The sequence below is a fragment of the Branchiostoma lanceolatum genome, chromosome 1, assembly GCF_035083965.1.
Source record: "Branchiostoma lanceolatum isolate klBraLanc5 chromosome 1, klBraLanc5.hap2, whole genome shotgun sequence".
Taxonomy (NCBI): Eukaryota; Metazoa; Chordata; class Leptocardii; order Amphioxiformes; family Branchiostomatidae; genus Branchiostoma; species Branchiostoma lanceolatum.
The window spans coordinates 10342841-10362975 of NC_089722.1; the positions used below are offsets into that span (position 1 = coordinate 10342841).

A 20135-nucleotide genomic window follows, 5' to 3' on the forward strand; every position below is an offset into this window, starting at 1 on the left:
ATGATAACTATTACTGTAGGATGCATGTACACATGCGGTGGTGGAAAGACTTGTGGTTCTTCAGATCTGCACATTAAAATGCACACATTGGCTGTCTATGCTATTTCACCTCATAGCAATCTTGGAAGACAACTGCATACACTGTTGTTCCTCTGCAGTTTAGGGCCAGTAACATCCTCGATAGTAAAAAGCTTCAATTAAACGCATGACAGTGTTTTGATGGTTTTCTACCTTAAATATAATTTACGCTACTTCAACGTTGCTATGATTCTTACTGTACTTACATTGTATAGGTCTTATAATTGCATGACCCTTTCAACAGAGCAGCTACTTTTCTGTGTTAGTCCTGGAAGCATTAAAACATCCTTCAGTAGTCCTATGTATGCAGGAAAAGGAGCCAGTGCTTGTCAAGTGCCTCTAAATGAATGAAGGCATATTTAATCACTCAAACTGAAAAATGCTCCCCAGTAAAGTCAAAACACAATGTATACAACAACAAAAAAGCGCAATGCCACATAATTATAACTCAGGGTCATTTTACAACTCTTACAGTTCCCCTGAAAGAAGTGTAAAGCTAGCCCACTTTGCTACAAAACACAATGAAATGAGCAAGGGTTGTTGCCATGTTGTCTCTGTCGGCATTGTATCATCCTTTGTGACTGTCGAGTGGTTTCTTGCAAATTACTTGCTGTGCAGTGCTACCTTTCATACCACATTATGGACAGTGTTTCTACTTGAAACTAATTGTTAACCACTGGTTCAAAGTACTTGAAAGCCTGGGCTTCCTGTCCTGAGTAATCTCTCTGAAGCTGCATTTTTCAGTAATCATGATGTGTGTGTTTGATGTCTGATATCTGACTGAAACTTTTCTTCCCACTATGCTCTCTTCGTGTGGAACAATTAAACTCCAGATCTCCTTCGGAGCAATGGAGGAGCCCCTCTCCCACTGTTCAGAGGTAGATCGCGCTACAGACTAGTCATTTTTCACCCCGTAGAGGTGTCTTACCCTAGGTCATTTCATCCTCTTTCTGCTACTTGCCCCCCTCCCCTCTGACACATCTAAAGCATGCTCACACGTAAATGTTGTAGTGCCTGTAGTGGCTGTGTAGAAATTTACAGGGACATCATCAAATCCAGGCATCTTCCTTTGTCCTACAACATTCAGTAAAAAACTGAGCATTACATACAAATGTATATGGAGACCTTTTTTGGTTCTGGTTAGATAAACCTTACACCCTCCATTGCTTTCATACTAGAAAAAAGCATTGTGATTAAGAATAAGTTTTTTGACCGAAAACAATTCAAGTTAGTATGGTATTTCAACATCCCATTGCAATTTTCCAGTTGACAAAGGTTGAAATGGAACTAATGCTTGCTTGTATCTACAAAGTAAATCTCACTCTGCTAGACACATCATTGCAGTAGTTATTACCTTTCTAGCTTTGCCTACTGCCAAAGGTACATTGTTCATGTACATGTATGAACCCCCTCCTCCCAAAATGTTGCACACACCTTGCACAAAATGTAACGTCCTTGTCATTGTATAGTGTACTGATACCAATGGACTTTCGCCTGTGGTGGTTTTCATGTGGGTTTGAGTTGATATGCTGTTTGGAGAGCTAAGATAGAGGAATTCAACTACACCTGCTACATGTTTGTCACTGCCATCTTCACTATAATACACTAAATCCATCAGTGAAGTTATCATTCTTTGTCTTGTGAGCATTTAAGTAGACCTGAGTTGAGTACATAATAGACGTACACTATTCATTCTGGCCAAAGATGGAGACTTTTTGAGGTAATTGTTTGGTTTGGGACACACTGCTGATGCTTTGAAAGCTGTGAAATGTTGTTCAGCCTTCCATTCTTGGAAATCTGCCTGCCTCAAACAATGCTTTGTTGCATCAGTACTGTTACTTGTAGGCTTACAAGAATCATTTTGGAGTAAAGGGTACCATATCTACATTGCGACATGACGCGATTATTATGGACATAAAAAGGAATATCTAAATGGGATTTTTTTTCTTCGAAATTTTAGTTTTGATATGGCTTTATTTGTGATTATTAGTTTTTCAACAACATACCCTGTCTCATTCAGCTCCCAAACTTCACATTTGTGTGTAGAACCCCCTCTCTCCCCACTTTATATTACGTAACCATTTCATAACTGGCCCATCTTTAACATAAAAGGTGAGTCATGGTGCTCTTTACATGGGTTTGGGACAGTCTGGGATTAAGGTTTGGGATCATACTTTTTTGCATGGAGAAAAGATTACCAGAATGATGGTTCTAAATCCTCGGGGGGAACTTTTGTCCTCCTTTGATCAATACTTCTAGCTTTCTATCTGTGCAAATCATAAATTGTTTGCTTTACACTGTCTCAATCATCAGTGGTGTAAACCTTCATGTGTATTATATTGATGATCATGGTATCAGCTGAAAGACTGTACAATGTTCTTTGTGCATCCAATCAACAAACATAACTGTACATCTTTTCTGTAACTTAGCCTCTAGATCTGTGATTATGCATGTACATACAGAAGACATTGTAATTCTTTATCTTAAAGTGGGCTTATGCAATGGTGTCCCAATCACATTAAATCATTGCCCTAATCATGAATGTAATCATTATGGTTTGCTTCTGAAAATTTCTTGCATTGCCCCCATTGCAACAAATATGGAGTTCAAGATAAGCGCTTGAGAGTTTCTCTGTCCATCCTACCCACCGACTTGACTTTGACCTTACAGGACCGACCATCAGTGGAAGCCGAGCACACAAACTAGGACGGGCGGGGCCACCTGGCAACCGCAGATCCTGCCCACTACAACCACAACCTACATGGGCCAGCCCAGCATGGGTGCGCCCGGTGGATACCCACAAATGGTAAAGATACCTACATGTAATATATATACATGTATACAAGGGTTGTGTGTGTTAATGAAGGTTAGATATCCATGTAATATGATATGTCAAATAATGCTTGCTCAACTAGTTATACTCAAGCAAGTTTTTAGATTTCATCCAGTTGCTTGAGTAACTACATGTATATGTTGTGTAGTGTTGCAGCATATATAGCGAGGACTTATTGATGGGAAACAGTCTTCTTGTGACACAACATAGATGTAAAGGAAATTTCATTCTAAATTTGGTAAAAGTAATTCTGAATCAAAGTTGAACTGCAATGGCCAACACACAAAAATTAGGTTCCATTTTTTTGTGTTTTTCCAGAAATGACTGATTTGAACATTTGTACCTCCCTCAGCGACATAATGGACTCATGGAGTCGAACATGTACTGTGTTTATTTGATGTCCTTTTGTTTTCATCTGCATGCCCGATGCCTTTAGTTGAAGGAAGGTACTTATCCTATCACTAGTGGCTTGGGCGAAGGGAGGTATGATATTAAAAGTGGCCCCAAAGTGTCACTGAAAGTTCTTCCCATTCTAATGTGACCATCTCTGTCCCCTTTTCAGATGAGTGCTGGGATGAGACCTGGTTTTCCCCCTTCATCTCCTATCAACCAACCTTATGTTGGGGTAAGGCTTACACAGGTCATTAGGTACCCACAGCTGTGACCCCTGACCCTTCACAGGACTAGTCCATTTCAACTGTCAATGAAGGGAGGACAGGATTGTTTCTGGACCCCTTCTTGTGATTCATTAGAATTATTCTCTCCCCTTTTACTTACTTTTTTCCATCATATATTTGTGTCTGTGACATCATCCCCTCTGTACTGACCATTCATAAAGCAGTTGGTGGAATTGTTTCTTTAGTATTTGAGTTCTCCATCTTTTTCCTTTTTATGTTAGTCATAGCATTTTTTCAAGCTACATGTACACGCTTAGTAGTAAAGGCAATTTGCATGTTACTTTTTTTCATTTATACTTGTAGCAACAACCCTTGTGATAGAGCAAATGACTAAATCCAGACATTTGTAATAAACCTCAGCTTTCACCACCACCATAATGTGATGGGGGAAGGGTGAAATAATCATTAATACCTTATCGTTTTTAAGTTTGTACGTTTGTAAAAAAAAATGTGTATGGGCTACTTTATACTTGTTTGGTCACTCATTGTGATTAGCTTAATTTCTAATTCTTCTTTTCCACCAATTGACTTTCTGTTTCTTCCATTTCAATTATAGGTTCTCAAGTCAGATGTATTGATGATTTGTGAATGAAATGCAATTAATGATAATCATCTAAAATAGATGCCCTGTTTATTCCTGACACCACATTCTTTGATATCCTTCAGATGGGACAGCCGGGCATGATGGGACAACCTAGACCAGCAGGAATGGGGTATGGCCAGCAACCAGCAACAATGGCTAGCGACCCATTCGGTGGCCCTGTCCAGGGTTCAGGGGTAAGTCTGGTATTACTGACATGCTTAATCAAATAGGAAAGTCTGTGGTTCGATTTGATGAAAAAAACATTTTAACAGAATTAGATGTTATCTCGGATTTAAGAAATTCTGTCAATTGTCGTTTTAATGACCTTTTATTTTATACCTGAATGGCATCGTCTGTGCCTTATATATAAGTTTGACATGTCTGCCTGAAACTTTCCATTGATGGATGTCACACTCTTGCTCTTCACATGCAGATTTTACAACCATTCACAGCTTTTCACAACTAAAACAATGACTGGAAATACATTCGTACATTGACCATGGATGCAATCAACCAACTACAAGCCTTTGCTAATCTTGACTGCATTATCAATAACAGAACACATCTTTTCTGTCTACTCTCTATCCTCCCCTTCTTCTCCTGGCTTGCTGTCCTTCTCCTGTGCAGGAGAAGTCCTCCAGTTTTAACGATCTGTCCCAGGTACTGATGCCACAACGATCCAACAATCCTTCGGGCACACATTGGGCTTAAGCAACTCCTCTGTGGTGTATAAATCTCCTATCTAATTGAAAAGGAGAAAAATTTAAAAATTGAGATTTGGGATTGACATACTTTTATAGAAACAAACAACTGGGTTGTGCTCAATTTTTTCCCCAAGGTACTAAGCCTTCAACCATTTCATCCCATGCCATCCCATTACATGTGTGTGTTTTCATGTCCTGCATGTTGCATTCTTAATCTTTGTGACCTCTCTATCTTCTAAGATAACAACCATTCAAAGTACATTTCACACTCTTCAAAACCACACATGTACATTAGCACTGTCACCTCATCAGGACTCCATCCCCATCAAAATCTTAGACTTCTTCATAAGATGGAAGACGAATGCATAGCCATGTTTAATAAGAGGATAAGTAATGTTACACGTGCATTGTTGGCACTGTTACTTTTTAAAGTGTTAATTCTTTGAGGCTTCTTTCTGTATTATAGATTCCAATACAAATATGTATATGTATATTAACATGAAGGATTCTAAAAGTGGTCTTTGTCTGGTTTCACAGTTGCAGTTCTGAAGACGATTCCGTACATCTCTTGACTACAATGGCATCACCTAATAAACAATAGCGAAAGAGAGACACACTATGTGGCATGATGATACAACTTAGTTTCTGTAGAAACTCAATGTTTCTAACAAAGACTGAGAAGAAGACAATTATGTACAAATAGCAGCAAGAAAATCCTACATGCCAACCTTAATCATGACCAAAATAGGAACGCCATGTTTCAGTGGCGATACAGGAAAGGTCATGAAGGGTCAAAGATCACAATAGAAAAAATTTATTTGCTAAATCAAAGTAGGTCAAAGGTTACAAGTCGTGTTGGGTCAAGGGTTATAATTGGGTCACTGGGTTTGCAACTGAAGAAAGGTGAATTGTGATGATTGGTCAATTGTTCCTTCTGCAACAGGTCAAGATGGGTCAAAGGTTACAGTTAAAGTGGTGAGAATGAGTTGACAATACTATGACAAAAATTGCTGTCTGTTTTACTCAAGTTCTTAGAATGAAATAATGAATTTCCCCCATCCAACAGTAGGTGTCTATATTGGCCATGATTTAGGTTAAGTGTAACATGTATATTGTGATGTAGGTATGATATTTCCAATGGCTGTGTGTGAAGTAAGGGAATGTCGGTTGGAGACATGTAAATACATTTTACAAACGACAGCTCGCAAAATGGAGGAAATTGCATAGAATGTGATGAGCAGACAACAGTGTACGTGCAAGTGTTGCTTGTCCTGTTTTATGTGTTACACAGAAGCCTACACCAACACTGCAGCCTGGCAACTAGGAATGGAATTGAAATATGAAGGAAGCGTCTTTAGTTACATGATCATATTAAATGGTGCTTCCACATGATCCTAACGCTTGTTACCCTGACTTTAATTTTCCATACCCCCAGTAAATACGTATTTGAAATGATAAACTTTTGAAAGATCCCTGTATCATATTGGTTTAGTATAGATTGATAAAGAAGTACCAAATTTTCAAATAGTAAGTTTGTGTAGTTAATTTAAAATTAGAGTTCCAGTGCATGGTACATGTTGGTCTGGTGCCAAGTGGGGCATTGATGTGCTCTGTTATACTTATGTTTTAGCTACATCCCAGCTTGGTCTGTGGTGTATCAAGTTCATTATTTTCTAGTGTTGTTGAATAATCTTTAGCAGAACCTTTCCGGTCACAATCCTTCATACATTAATTTCTTTTGACAATCAGCCTGTTGTGAATAAAATTGGAATACTCCTTTCCGTTGAATGTCGACTTTTGGCAAGCAATACTACATGGTGACAGGAAGCAATTCTGAAGTTCGAGAAAAGTCTTGCGAGTTGGTGTAATGTAGAGCATTGAACGGTTGTAAAATAATTCTATGTTGATTGCAGGATGAATTCATCATGCATTGAAAGATGTAGTTAACCCATCACTTAACTTCTAGTTCCCTTTCACGAATTGTTAAATAGATTTCATGATGCCGTGCTACTTAAAGCTTGATCTATGCATAAATTTTCAACCAGAGACATTTTATTTCAAATCGGTATGTCTGCTGTCCTCCGCTTTTACTGCTTGACTGTTATGGAGTTGAAGCTGTCTTTATTTGAATGCAACATGGTCACAACAGCAGACCGCATATAGGAGATTGTCATTGAAAATGGTATTTGCAAGGCGTACTTTCGCAAACAACTGAAGTATTTGGTGTGTTGTTGCGGAAGTCTAACTTGAATTTCCGAATGTTGTCAATGCTAATGCTGCCTTGTTGAAGCTGTGTCGTCAAAAGGGAAGTTTTCCCTTTGATATACATTGTTCTACACAACATCAATTTCAGCACCGTAGAAAGAACCAATGCATTGTGGTCAGAAAAAGAGCCTTCTTGCATCTTGGCTACATCCGTTGTCGTAGGTTACAGACTTCCAACTGAAGACTACAGACGTTTGGTGTATGCAATACTGGCATGTTACCCTTGTATGAACGATTCTAAAACTGTAGAATAGTTGTAAAATTTATCCTACATGTAGTCATGTAGAAAGTTACATATTGTGAGGAAAGGGGTAGGGGGCACTGGTGTGCATTTGAACCTGATTCATCCATTCATGATACCTTATAACTTGTGATTCTGTAACACTAGTAATGAAATTCCTACTAGAGTATGTCATGAAATTGTTCCTAATTTTCTAGCCCAACTTGAAAGTATCATTATTGTGATGAACTGTAAGAGAGAGATCTAGACAAACGTTGGGCACTAAATATATGTAGGCACTTGTATTGCCAAAAAATGGAAGATGTTTTCTGCACTGAGCCTATTACAAACAGATGATTTTGAGTGATTCAGTTATGGATTATTTCCTTTTAGGCCACATCCCAGATGTAATGTTCTCGCTTTGGGAATAAATGAATTTGTATTCCAGTGTTCCCGAGGCTCTTCATTTTTAACCGTTCTTATGGCTGGGGTAGAGGTGACGCTTCAGCTCTGCCACCTAGCGAAAGTTGCAATATTACTGGAACAGAAACGACTCAAAAGTGAGATGGTAACGGCTCGCTGATGTCAGCCACAACTACAATCGATACTTAACGAACAAAGAGCCGCCAGCACTTAGTGCCATTGACTTCATTTATACCTCTTGTGACAAATTATTCTAGTAGATTGGAAGCAGTCAACGTTTGCTCGACGTCTTGCGGTCAGTGAACTGTTTTATTTGACAAGAGAAGGCCCACATATTATGTTTATTTACCTCCATATCTTTATTGCTCGCACATTTATCTGACCAATGCACCAAATATGGAAAACGGTATGAATTGTTTCTTGTCACTATGGTACACTTTTCCTATGTTACACTATGTTATATGGCAAGTATACGTATACATGGCATTACAACGTACGAATTTTTGTCAACCACACAATACAACAAATTTAACTGTACATGGTTAATGTTAGATAATGCTGACCGGGACCTTCCCCGAAATGGACTTTAGTATATACAGTTTTGGGGGCAAACTCTTTATTTGATAAACATTTTAGATAACTTCGTACTTATAAGTACACGTTACAAGGCAGCAGCGCACACGTTTTGCTGTTAACGATTGAATTTCTCAAAACATCATTTGCGAGCTTTTGACACATGCAGGAACGCACTTTCTGGTTGTTCGGATGACAAACGAACCTGCGTACAGTCTAAGACTGATGATCACGAAACATGGACTATAGCTGTTAGTCCTACATGTACCCCCCTCCCTCTTTTCTCTTACACTTGACGACGTACCCAGTTACATTGCACGTTCACTGATACACTGGGCGGTCCGGACTACTAATTTGCTGTTGAATACCAAGAATCCCAACCCACAGAGCACGCAAAAACGATGCGACACAATTTGTGATATAGTATTGAACAACGTCGAACGGCCACAAATGCCTACATGCAGCTGTAGAACACATGTACAGTACGTAGTTGTCATTTAACAGATCAACGCCGCCGCGAAATCACAAGCTGTCTGCCTGGATCTCATTCAGCATGTTCTCGGCCTGGTGGTTGTTGCCCGCTCGGTGGTGACTGCGCACAGCAGCACTGCTCCCTCCCTGTCTCTTCCACTTCTTGTCCCTAGGTGGATGTGGTGGTGGTTCAACTTCAACCTAGTGAAATTATCCGTGTTAACTCATGTTAGCAACGACGTAGTGTGGTATAAAACACGAATGCACCAGTATAAGATAAAAGTTATGTTATTTGTGATACTCAATGGTTGCAGTCCATCTGTTTTGATTGCGCGCTCGCTTCATGGGTTGCGGCCCTCACCAACACCTTTGAACCGTTCCAGATCTGTACTTCAAGATTCCTATTGTTGTGGATGCAACGAATTTTTGTCTTGAACATGCAATCGCGAATCATATACTGCTATACGGTCATGTGGTTTGTGTTTCAAAGATTTCCTGTCAGAGGTCTATTTTAGTCTGACTTACCGCCACGGACACGCTGCCTTCCTCCTGTATGCTGGCCGACAGGCGGGGGTCCTGCCCGTCCGGCCGCTGGCGTTCAACGGTGGAGTAAGGTGGGAGGGTGTTGGAGTGGGCCAAGCCTGTGGACACACGTATGTAGTGATTGAAGTGTTACATATTGTCACTCAATGGAAACATCAGGCATTACCGTCTTCCAAGCAACTTTGACCCATTACAGGTGGCACATGTCACGAACTAAACGTATTACAACTTTACTGCTAATAGCTTCTTTAAACTTGTCATCAACTGACTTATCAAACGTGATGTGCCTTACGTGGGTATGAAAGTCCTATGGATGTCCAGTCCTTGTCCACTCTTGGCGGAGGCCGTGGCTTGAGCGTTCCGTCCATCTCCTGCATTTCCAGGTCCTCCACACCGGAGTCGTTCGTGCCATGACCGGGCTTCCGGCCGTACTTAGGTAACGGTGGGACCGGCCGCGATGGGGTCAGAGCTGGAGTGGCTAGAGACATCATGGTGTTATGTAATATTGCCTGGGTGGTATTCTGGTTACCAATGATTTGAAAGATGCAGTACAGATATGTTACATTCTTTCAACTTTACATCATGATTTCACTGCATAAAGATCAACCCATGAAATACAAAAACGCAACGCTTACTTGGTTTCTCATCTGCACATAGCAGTCCCTTTCTTTTGGCCACGAAGACCCCGATAACCGTCACGGCAGCAAGGATCACCACCACAACGGAGATGGAGATGATGGCAATTACTGATGATGTAGCTTCTGCAAAGATTAAACAATATTCGAAAATGGTTGTGGTGCAGCTTTTCCGCTTTGAGACGGGGCAGGACAGATACTACATGTTGTGTCATCAACGACACTGTTCACCTGACATGTGTATATGTATTTCCAAATCTGGTAGGCAAAGCATATCCCCAAACATTGCCTATCGTCAGTATGGCAGTGTATCTGATAATATGTTGGCCGATGGCCCTATATATACACACCGCGTTATTAGTATCTTTCTCTACCGAACGTTTCTGTGTTGCCCTTACCTTTCACAATAAGTCGGACCTCCCGTTGATCAGAACCGAACATGTTCGCGGCTTTACAGATGTAGATTCCCTCATCGTCACCAGTCACGTGATCAATAGACAGGGTGGCCGTCTTTGTTTCCCCCAGCTTCTTCTCCGTCATAGAGATGCCGTTGTTGGTCTCCAGCAGCACACTCTCCACCCCGTTATTGTTTCTCCACAGCCAGTCGACGCTCTTCGGGAGGGGGTCGCTCATGACGTCACAGTAAAACTTGGCGATGTCCCCTTGGTTGACGTACACCTGTGACGTCCGCGCCTCAATGTGGGGCTTTCCTGAAGACAGGAACGTTGTGAATAAGATTGGGATCACATATGATGATATTGATGGATTTGCTACTTAGTTATCCACTCTGTCATCTGTCCATATCAAAGTCTTGAAAAATGGTGAAAACTATCAACTACCAATTGGCGGTATGTGGCTATGCATACATAGCCTAGGTGCCATCCGATTACTACCGGGGCTCCTACACTCGCTGCCCTGAGGGATTTTTCCGAGCAGAAAGTGTAGGAGCTCCGGTCGTAATCGGATGGCACCCAGGCTGTTGCATGCAGAGCATCACATCAGAAGTATCTAAGTAATTGCATGAGTATAGATACTTACCAGCAACGTCGATTGCGACATCTTTGGTCACATCAGGAAAACCATCACTATGTGCGACACACTGGTACATCCCTTCCACGTCATAGCGTACCCGGTGGAAGCGAAGTGGGTTTTCCCAATACAAACTTGTATCCTTCCGCCGCCAGCGGATGTTAGGTTTGGGGTTTCCATCCGCGAAACAGCTCAAGGAGAAGTCGTCATCTCCGTAGATAACCGTCACCTTGTTGTCCAACGTTGAGTCGATCTGTGGTGGGTCTAATTCAAAAATCGTGAAACAAGACAAATTGATTTCTTGATCCGTCGATGAAGGTTAGACATCCATGTACTAACTTAGAGATACACAAGGTATTACTCAAGCAACTGGATGACATTTGAAAACGGTCGGACGTTTCAGACAGCATCCGCTGTCAGTGACTGAAGAAGTGTCTGATTTTAGCTTTTAAACCAAACCTCAGGATTGATATGTTAATGATGAAACACCTCAATCTTATCCAGTTGCTTAAGTGCAGTAACTGTTACTTTGTGTAATTCTACAATGATTTTTTTCTAAGACATGTACCGAACTTGCATCAACTATTGATTACGTTATACCAGTTCCAGTTCTAGGATATATTATGTATGATACGTACAGAACACTTCCAGACGAATTGACCCGATGCCAATCGGTAAAATCCGGTTATCAGCCCTGCACTGGTAGCCGCCGCTATCGTACTTGGACACCTTGAGCAGCTGAAGACTCCGCTCTCTGCAACGATAAAGGATGAAAATACAAATCATCACTAGAAGCAATTGCATCTTTGCTGAGACAGTCAACCCGAGAGGGATCACTGAAGACATCAAGAACGCACAAAACGGACGACAATGTAATGCAGCAATCTCATGTATCATGTTTTTCAAATGTTTAAAAAGTTATTATACGACCTTTGTATGCTCTGCCTGGGTAGGCTATCTCCCAGTTTCATCCAGGTGACAGTTGCTTTAGGGTTGGCGTCGACGTAGCAGGTCAGGTTTACTGACTGGCCCTCTCTGGCGTGGATGGACGGGGACGGGACGGACACCATCGGCGGGTCTGCAAAGTAACATAAGCCCGGTTTACACACGCGTTTTTGAGTCGAATTGGAATCGACTTAGGACCGTGCAAGGAGAACCTTATGCCACTCAAGTAGCGTTTTCTTGTTGGAAAACTTCACTTGAGCAGCCCAAAGCTCCTCACGCACAGCCCCAAGTCGACTCCGAAAACCTGTGTGTAAATCGGGCCATAGAATTACCGCCAAAGTTAGTCTTACAGCTAATTGGCCGATGGAAAGATCTCAAAGATCAAATCAGAAAGACAAAGATCTCCTGAACAGCTGGGTATTGTTTTGGAATGTACGTAATTGCTTACAATGGACCCGCAGTGTCCTCGATGCAGATCGAGTTTTGACGATTGTAGGAAACCCCTGGTCGGCAGCACAGGTGAAGTTGGCGCCGTCGTCCCACTTGGAGACCCGCGCGGTGAACAGCTCTAGTGTGACGCTTCCTCCCTCATCGTTACGACGTGTCTTCTGTGAGCCGAATTGGTGGGTGCCGTTGTACCAGGTGAGTCGAGGCGGAGGGTAGCCACCTCGCGACCGGCATCGGAGCAGCAATTTATCTCCGGCCGTTAGGGGGAGCTCTGCACCGGTAATGTCGGGGGGACCAACCATTGGCACTGCAACAGTGGAAGCAGATTTCAGTAAAACGTCGAACTTTAAAGTAGATCTCTTCACGACATTGATCAATCTGCATACTTTACTTTTTGTAAAAAGAGAACCACATGCATAAAGGAGAAATGGCATAAACATCTGTTTCTTCCAACCTGTTTTGTTCCTGTTTTGTTTTTCGTAACTACGCTGGGCCCATGCCCTCAATTGAGTCTGTACAATTATCAAAAGTGAATACTGAATAACCACATACCGACGACAGTAAGGGTGGCATGCGCCGCTGCACGTACACTTGGAGTGGAACATTTGTAATCTCCGGTGTCTTCAACCCGGACATCCTTTATCTGCAAGTTGAAGTCACCACGTGAGGGGTCCCCGACTATCTTGTGCCTGTCATAAGTCACATACGTTTCACGTCCATTAGATATGATGTCGTTTTCCGGAGGGCCCTGCCAGTTGACGGCACTCGTACTGCTTAATCCATTGAACGCACAGACGAGCGTTACAGTGTCCCCTTGCAGAACCACCTTAGACTCCGGCCGTCTTCTGTAGAACGCACCTTCAGCTGTACAAAGAAATAACATGTATACAATAATAAATTTCAACTGTCAATAGATTTTTTTAAAATTCAATATGCTCGTAATACATGATGATAAAAGCTCGTGGAATGAAATCTAGAGTTTATCAACTCGGCATGTTTCGAAAATAAAACTAAATCTCTGAATATTACCGTTGTCAGCAGGAAAAATAGAAATATTGTATCTAATAGCAACTCAGCGTCAACGCTGATGAAAGTTCCCTGGCATCATGTTCATATAGCCATATAATACCAGATGATTACTAACTTAACATCGCTTATTCTAGGAGAGGAAAGCTGTGATTTCATTTAATTCCCAGGCACCTAGCCCACACAATCCTATATCTAATGTTACAAGAAAATACTCCGTCTAGTGATTCTCAAATTAATGTCTTTAATTCGTATGTAGACTGTGTAATGTGCGCCAGGAAATCAGCAGAGCAGAGCGGTCTTAATCATTTTACTCACTACGCCGTAAATAATATTCTATGGGCCTTCCTACTCATATAATCATAAACATCTCCTGCGTTACAACGGCAGGATGGATTACTGCAAGCTCCCTTAGTGATCCAACAAACCTGATCGCCTCTAATGACAACGTTTTATGGATTCCAGCATCACACTTATTTGACGTTACGCAACGATTGCAGCGTGAAGAACTCCATTAACGTAATCCCCCACGCTTCGATTGAACCTCACTTATACAGGGATATTGATTTATTGTTTTCTTACAGGCTCTCGCTTGTACTTCAAGAATATTGAGCAAGCTGTAGGACAGGACATCACATCTACTGTATGCTGGTACTGCGTCACTTAACGTTCAGTTTTATTGTAAACAATTCAATTAGAAGAGTCTTAAACGCGTATTTCATTTACTTATATCTTAAGGGATTTCGTTCCCCTTTATGGATATAGCACTTAATCTGCTTTACATTTTTCATCAATGTGATGATTTTCATTAACGGAAAATAAACATGGCCAGTCACGTTTAGAGTTAAAATTTAGAGTTAGAGTTTCTTCTAGAGTTTGACTTGATTTACATTTCTTCATGATTTCTCTCCAAATTTGAAAGCATCAAGCACTTCCCTTCGGTGCTTTTCCATCCATATACAGCAAATCCGGTTTCATTAATTGTTTCATTTCCTCGGTATATCATGCTGATTGATCCGCCATGTTAATTTCGTTTCCTTCACCGCCGGGTAACATACAGTCACTTCGCCCGTACGTCCGCATTACACCGTATTAACTTATTCACCGTTATTATTAGAAACATGGATATCATTTCAAGGAGCTATTTGTCCGTAACCGCGCCAAAGCATGGGTAATAAAACCGCTGTGGTAATCTCGTTGTAGTTGTTAAGACCATTGGTGGAATGGATGTACCTGGCGGAATGGATCTACCGGCAAAACAGTGTAGGCGGTAACACCTCAGGCATAAGAAGTGGTGAAGAAAACGTTTCTCAAATTGTAGGACGGAACACCATACGGTACCCGTACATCATCTACGATACAACACAAACTACAATGCACAACCTAGTGAAGGAATTTCTCTCTATATGTATATTTAAGGTACATTGACCCATAGTATTTGTAATATGAACATACATACGAATAGGCTAAGTGCATAACATTTTATGAAATGTTAATATGGTAGAAGACCTTTGTGGTCGAAGGAATATCACTTTTCTTTGCAAAATTAAATCGTCCGGCTTTATGATTGAAAAGTGTCAATTAACCATTTGAACGACCACGCTGGGCTATCGATTCAGGCCATGAAATCTAAACCCTCAATAAACGGCCAACAGAAAACATTTCAGATGCACAAGGGACTGAAAACATCGATTCATGGACACATCTGTAATTATGAACCATTTGACCCGTCTGATTGTAACGGAGCTCTACCGATAAAAGGTAGATTAGGTTTGACCTATTGATGTCTACTGTACACTGATGGATGGTAAGAAAAACATGCGCTGCATGTCTGCTTTTTGTATAGGAGCAAGAATACCACCAGACTACAATACATCGTAGTCCATATGAAAAATTGAAATTTATGTGACATTACATTCAGCAAACTGCTAATGCCTTTAATGACGTCCTAATGTCTTTATTGATTTGCAATAAAGGTCTTCATTCGTTTTTAATACGCAGAGAAAACTTGTACAAGAATAACCATACCTTAGATCATATTATACGATTTTGCAGCAACTGCATAAAAGATTATTCTGCACCAGTAGAATTATTCACCTTTAGAGCGTGAGAGTCCTCAGTGGACGGAAGAACCTTGGAGAAAATAGCATTTCCACCCTGCCCTCGGTTGACTTATTTAGAGCTAGATTTGAAGGGAATTAAAAGGTCCCGAACTCCTGATCCGAAAACTCCATCAGGAATGTGAGCTGACTCTGTAATGCACTGAATCGCTGTTCTCTGGTGCCCTTACATTTGAAAACAGTGCAGTCAACGGTTCTGATCGAATTTCTTTAAAACATGCAGGGCAAATTACATGATTTCTGATACGATAAGATTTTAAATGCAGTTATCATTACGTATGAAGTTATCGATATGTAAGTGTTGTACTTTTCCTGTGTAACAAATCATCCTGAAAACCAAGATTGGGATGTGAGTTCCGGAAAAAAACTAATAATTAATAATAATTAATAATAAATTGATAATTTCACATTGACACAACTGATGATTGTGCACTTCACGAAAGTCGGTTATCTAGTTGCAGCAGACATGAATATTATATTGTAAGTATGTTCTTTTGATTGAACAGTAGTCGAAGCAAACCCCTCCCTGGACTTCCTACAACGCTCTTTTTCTTGGTTCCAAGTGCTTGTATATTCAAAACTTTTTATAACGACCTTACACTATTTCTGTAGTAAAAACATCATCTATTCCCAGTGCATGTGACATACAACACTCTCAACACGGTCCCCCGGGCACAACCGGAACGACATAAGGAGAGATTTCCTGTTTCCGCGCGTTAGCGTACCGATCGTAAGTAGGACGGTCAAAATGTCACATTCGCTATGGATTCTTCTAAACCACCAGAGGTTTATCGATAATCACGTTTTCCATTTCCGAACCTCTCCGGTATCTGCCCCCTGACATAACGGCCTCGGGCGTTAGATTCCTATTGATGTTTCCCTCAGAAAATCGACAAGTCTGTCAATGGCTTGTTAGATGTTAGCAGCCAACGCACGACTAACTCTGCTGGTTGGGATCCGCCGATACATGTTTAGTATAGGAGGTTAAGACCTTCGCACATCTCAGGAGCAGCTCAAGTCAAGATTTTCTATCTCAGTGAACCGGTATACTGATCAAAGGAGGTCGGTCGACTGTCATCTTACGTACGAATTCCTCACGGTCTCTTGAGACTTGTAATCATGTTCTATCGTGTAAGCACCCGGCCAGATACCTCAACCGTTATATATTTTCATGAATTAAAGCAGTATTTACTTAGCATGTATGTATTGAATATTTCCAAAGTAATATATGTGGAGCAGTAATCTATAGTTCTTATTAACAGTAAACGTGGCTTCTTCCGTGGTTAAAATTGATTGACCTACAGGGCTTTGCGCGTACTACCAGGGACCCATTGCAAAGCCGATTGCCAAAAAAAGCCATGTCCCTTCAGAGATTAGAATCACGAAACTTGATAAGGGATTTCCTTTTCAACGGTCCAAAGCAAGACAGATCTGTCAAAACGTCAAGATCGGAACGAATTCCTCATGGTCGATAGAGATTCCCTGATAACCATGTTCCACTCGGTAATCTCGTACACAACCCGCCCAGGAGCCTGCCCTCCTGACATTCTCGCCCTGGGTATGCATTAACTAAAATCCGGGAGGAAACAACTTCGACTTCAGGAGCTCCTTAATGCTCACAGAAAGTCGTACGCACTTCTCCGGAGTGGGCCCTTTGGCGAACTTTACTACCCTGAGCGACCTCACCGTCTGTTTGTCATGCAGCACTAGAGCTGTTCAGGAAGTCAACGACCTGAAAGATATTTTATAGAGTTTGCAAATTGTACACTAGATGCAGCTGGGTAGCACCGGATGAGAACTTTCCTAACATTATTAGACGGGTGAAGCTACTCTTCTAAGGGTGGATGATGCAGCCAAGTGGGAGGATTTATGAACGGATGCAATTTTGCTCGAAAGAACTACCCCATGTTTTCTAGCCCAAAAAGAGGTTTTATATGCCCTAAGGGACATAGATACGATTCATTACAAGATATAATAACCAGGTGTGTGTTGAAATAGCTCAGATGAGTGAATGCCTCCGTTGTATCACAAGAACGGATCTGTTTGGGGAACTTTTTCCTATTTCTGCCACCGTAGATAGGCTCGTGAAATATTACACTAAATCGCCTACTCTGCACTTTTGCACACCGTCATAGCACAATGTCTTGTTCGCCGGCGGGACCACAATCTGACCAGCAATCTCTCACGGCGGAAAGTACATCATACACAGTCTGTTTCTTGTCTGTAGTAGAATATAAATTGTTCCGTATTGCACTTCGACCCAAATCTCTCACCAATCAATAACTTCTAATGAGGTCTAAGGAAAGTAGTTTTGTGAATTTCACGCCTATGGTTCTCTCATACCCAGAGCTGACTACGATCTTCTCGCCACAAAAGGTTATGGAAATCAATCAACCGCCGACACAGGCAAGATATGGATTCAGGCTCTAACGTTTGCCAGGCAAGATCTCCAGAGGTAGATGGTTCTTTGTTCTGTTATCATTTGACAGGAAATTGAATGCTTAATGGTGTAATTCATCACGCTGGGCGTGAGTGAAAGGTTTGTGGCGCGTCAAGTGCTGTTACGTTGCTTAACGTCAAACTCCTGTTGTTAATTAGCACGGAGCGCAATCATGACTACCATAGTATATATTCAGGATGTCAGCTTCACATGTCACTTCATCAATCCAGCGGGACAACTGCCATGAAATATACTACAGTCCTTTCCGAGAAATATTGCCTCCACAAACACAATTACTCTCCACGAATTAAAGCACCGTTTTCACCGCAGAACTAATCAAAACTCTACTGAGCCCATTTTTCTCTACTCTGCCGGGCTAGAAATCGACAAGGAATTACTGTTGACGTTTTTAATTTCCACCGATCCCTATTTGAAGTCGTAAAACCAGCACTAATACTGCTACAGATGGTGCGACAGTTGGGTAAACAAATCCAGTCTCAACAAGGTGCAAGACAGCTGTCAGGTCACAAGTTTCACCAACATAAAAAAAGTGCGAGATAACATGTTCTGTATGCTTACTTCGTGCGGTGTTGTTGTTTTGCGTTTCGAAGCTCCCCAGGGAGGCATTTATGTAAGGCTGTCTGATTAGTGTGCAAACAACGCTGCTTACTGCCTGTTGTTTACAACGCCAAGGTTATCTTCATTTCATGCATAAATTACCTGTCATTTAGTCTTTGTAATGACGAGGAATACGTGAGTAGAATCTGGTGTATCCTCATTAATCAATTCAAGATAGACATTACCAACAAGGAAAATCTATGATAGGTGATGGCGAATGAACAACAACAAAGAATTCAGCACCAAGAATAGCGACAAATTGGCCTTCTTTCTCTCTGGTGATTTTTTACAACGTCGTACATGCACAATGCTAAAACTGTATGGAATTCCAACTAGATAAGAATGTCCTACCAACATGAAGACATGTCCACTCACCAGTTGGAAGAACAGCCGTCCACAACACTGAAATAGCAACGACGAAGCTGAGAAGACACGTCGGAGCCATCTCGTCTTGTCCAATGAAACAATACACCTTCCCGTTATGAGATGACTATGAGGTTCTCAACAGCAATTTCGTCTTCACAAATTTTCCCTGCGGAAACGCTTTCCAATCGACGGGAGCGTAAGTGAGAGGCCGTCTTATATTACCGCTCCTGCGAAGACGAAGATGCCTTGGAGGCAATGAACTCGAGAATTGAAGCCTCACTGCCAAAAATCTCCCGTAGTTGTCCTTGATTATTCCTCTCGTACTTCCTTTGCTCCGGCTGCGACAAGTGCTACAGTAAATTTTGTTGTTCCCTGTAGCTCGTCACCTAGAACCCGACTGTCGACGCTGATAGGTCTGGGTAACGTCATTCCCAGCACCCCTGGAAAGAATCAAACCACGAACAGCCACGCAAGGCTCGGAGCAGCGGATGTTACATTCGTTGTTACGTTGGCACCATGTGAGCTATTATTCGCCGGGGACGGTGAAAGTATAAAACAGCGCCAGGAGGTATTCCTTACTTCCTTCCGTACTGTGAAACGAGACGATAACTAACACAGGTGCGCAGAGCACGACGAATAGACAGAGACAGCAGACGACGCGATCAACGACCACAGAAGAGCCACCAGCAGTTATCCTTATCCAGGTCTAATCTCCAATAACGAATTCCCAATTGGTGATACTGAAACTGCCAGTCAGCGAGAATTGGTCCACATCGGAGTAATCCAGGAAAGCCAGTGAAGCACACGACACTGCCCTACTACTGTGCGCGTGAAAGCATGGTGGCGAATTACCTCGATTTAAACGATCCCCGGTAGACTGAACCCCCAACATGGTATTACATGTCTCGTGCCGCGGGTGCACAGCACAGCACGGGGGGCAAACCGCACGGGGACCTTCCAGATAACGTAGAAAGGGGGCTATTTGCGTGGCGCCAGGAAGTAGTAAAGGGAAAATTGGTACGTCCTACTTAAAGCCATGAGCGATGGTCAGTAAATGGCCTTTGGACATCGGGACACTTAACCGCGTACTTAATGTCGAGAAACATGCTTGTGTATTTAAACCGGGGATAAATTGAATT

The 20135-nt window shown here is 41.8% G+C and overlaps 2 protein-coding genes across 14 annotated transcripts in view; one reads left to right on the top strand and one right to left on the bottom strand.

Annotated features, from left to right (window-relative positions):
• LOC136433113 (phosphatidylinositol-binding clathrin assembly protein LAP-like) overlaps nucleotides 1-7810 on the top strand; it is a 44766-nt gene extending 36956 nt beyond the window's left edge. For 9 of the 13 annotated variants that reach the window (XM_066425030.1, XM_066425022.1, XM_066424940.1 and 6 more), the window contains 6 exons: nucleotides 912-956; nucleotides 2749-2884; nucleotides 3474-3536; nucleotides 4255-4365; nucleotides 4799-4831; nucleotides 5413-7810. In XM_066425030.1, coding sequence (XP_066281127.1) covers nucleotides 912-956; nucleotides 2749-2884; nucleotides 3474-3536; nucleotides 4255-4365; nucleotides 4799-4831; nucleotides 5413-5424 — 400 coding nt within the window. In that variant the 3' untranslated portion in view covers nucleotides 5425-7810. The remainder of the gene's footprint in view (nucleotides 1-911; nucleotides 957-2748; nucleotides 2885-3473; nucleotides 3537-4254; nucleotides 4366-4798; nucleotides 4832-5412) is intronic. The other 4 variants (XM_066424969.1, XM_066425051.1, XM_066424959.1 and 1 more) reach the window with 3 other exon arrangements.
• Nucleotides 7811-8391: 581 nt separating this feature from the next.
• LOC136433161 (kin of IRRE-like protein 2) lies at nucleotides 8392-19931 on the bottom strand. The gene is made up of 11 exons (XM_066425064.1): nucleotides 19006-19931; nucleotides 12979-13290; nucleotides 12428-12733; nucleotides 11965-12112; nucleotides 11673-11788; nucleotides 11044-11298; nucleotides 10404-10715; nucleotides 10006-10131; nucleotides 9663-9848; nucleotides 9353-9468; nucleotides 8392-9028 (listed from the first exon to the last, which is right to left on the bottom strand). Exons 1-11 carry the CDS (start codon nucleotides 19073-19075, stop codon nucleotides 8879-8881), a joined length of 2097 nt encoding a protein of 698 aa, XP_066281161.1. The 5' UTR covers nucleotides 19076-19931; the 3' UTR covers nucleotides 8392-8878.
• Nucleotides 19932-20135: the final 204 nt, after the last annotated feature.

What these genes read in the sequence shown, in the direction of transcription:
- LOC136433161 (XM_066425064.1), bottom strand. Translation starts at nt 19,075, where the DNA reads ATGGCTCCGACGTGTCTTCTCAGCTTCGTCGTTGCTATTTCAGTGTTG. An exon ending in TGCCACCCTTACTGTCGTCG is followed by an intron (nt 12,734 to 12,978) that starts GTATGTGGTTAT and finishes CCACTGTTGCAG; the next exon opens with TGCCAATGGTTGGTCCCCCC. An exon ending in CCCAGGCAGAGCATACAAAG is followed by an intron (nt 11,789 to 11,964) that starts GTCGTATAATAA and finishes TTATCGTTGCAG; the next exon opens with AGAGCGGAGTCTTCAGCTGC.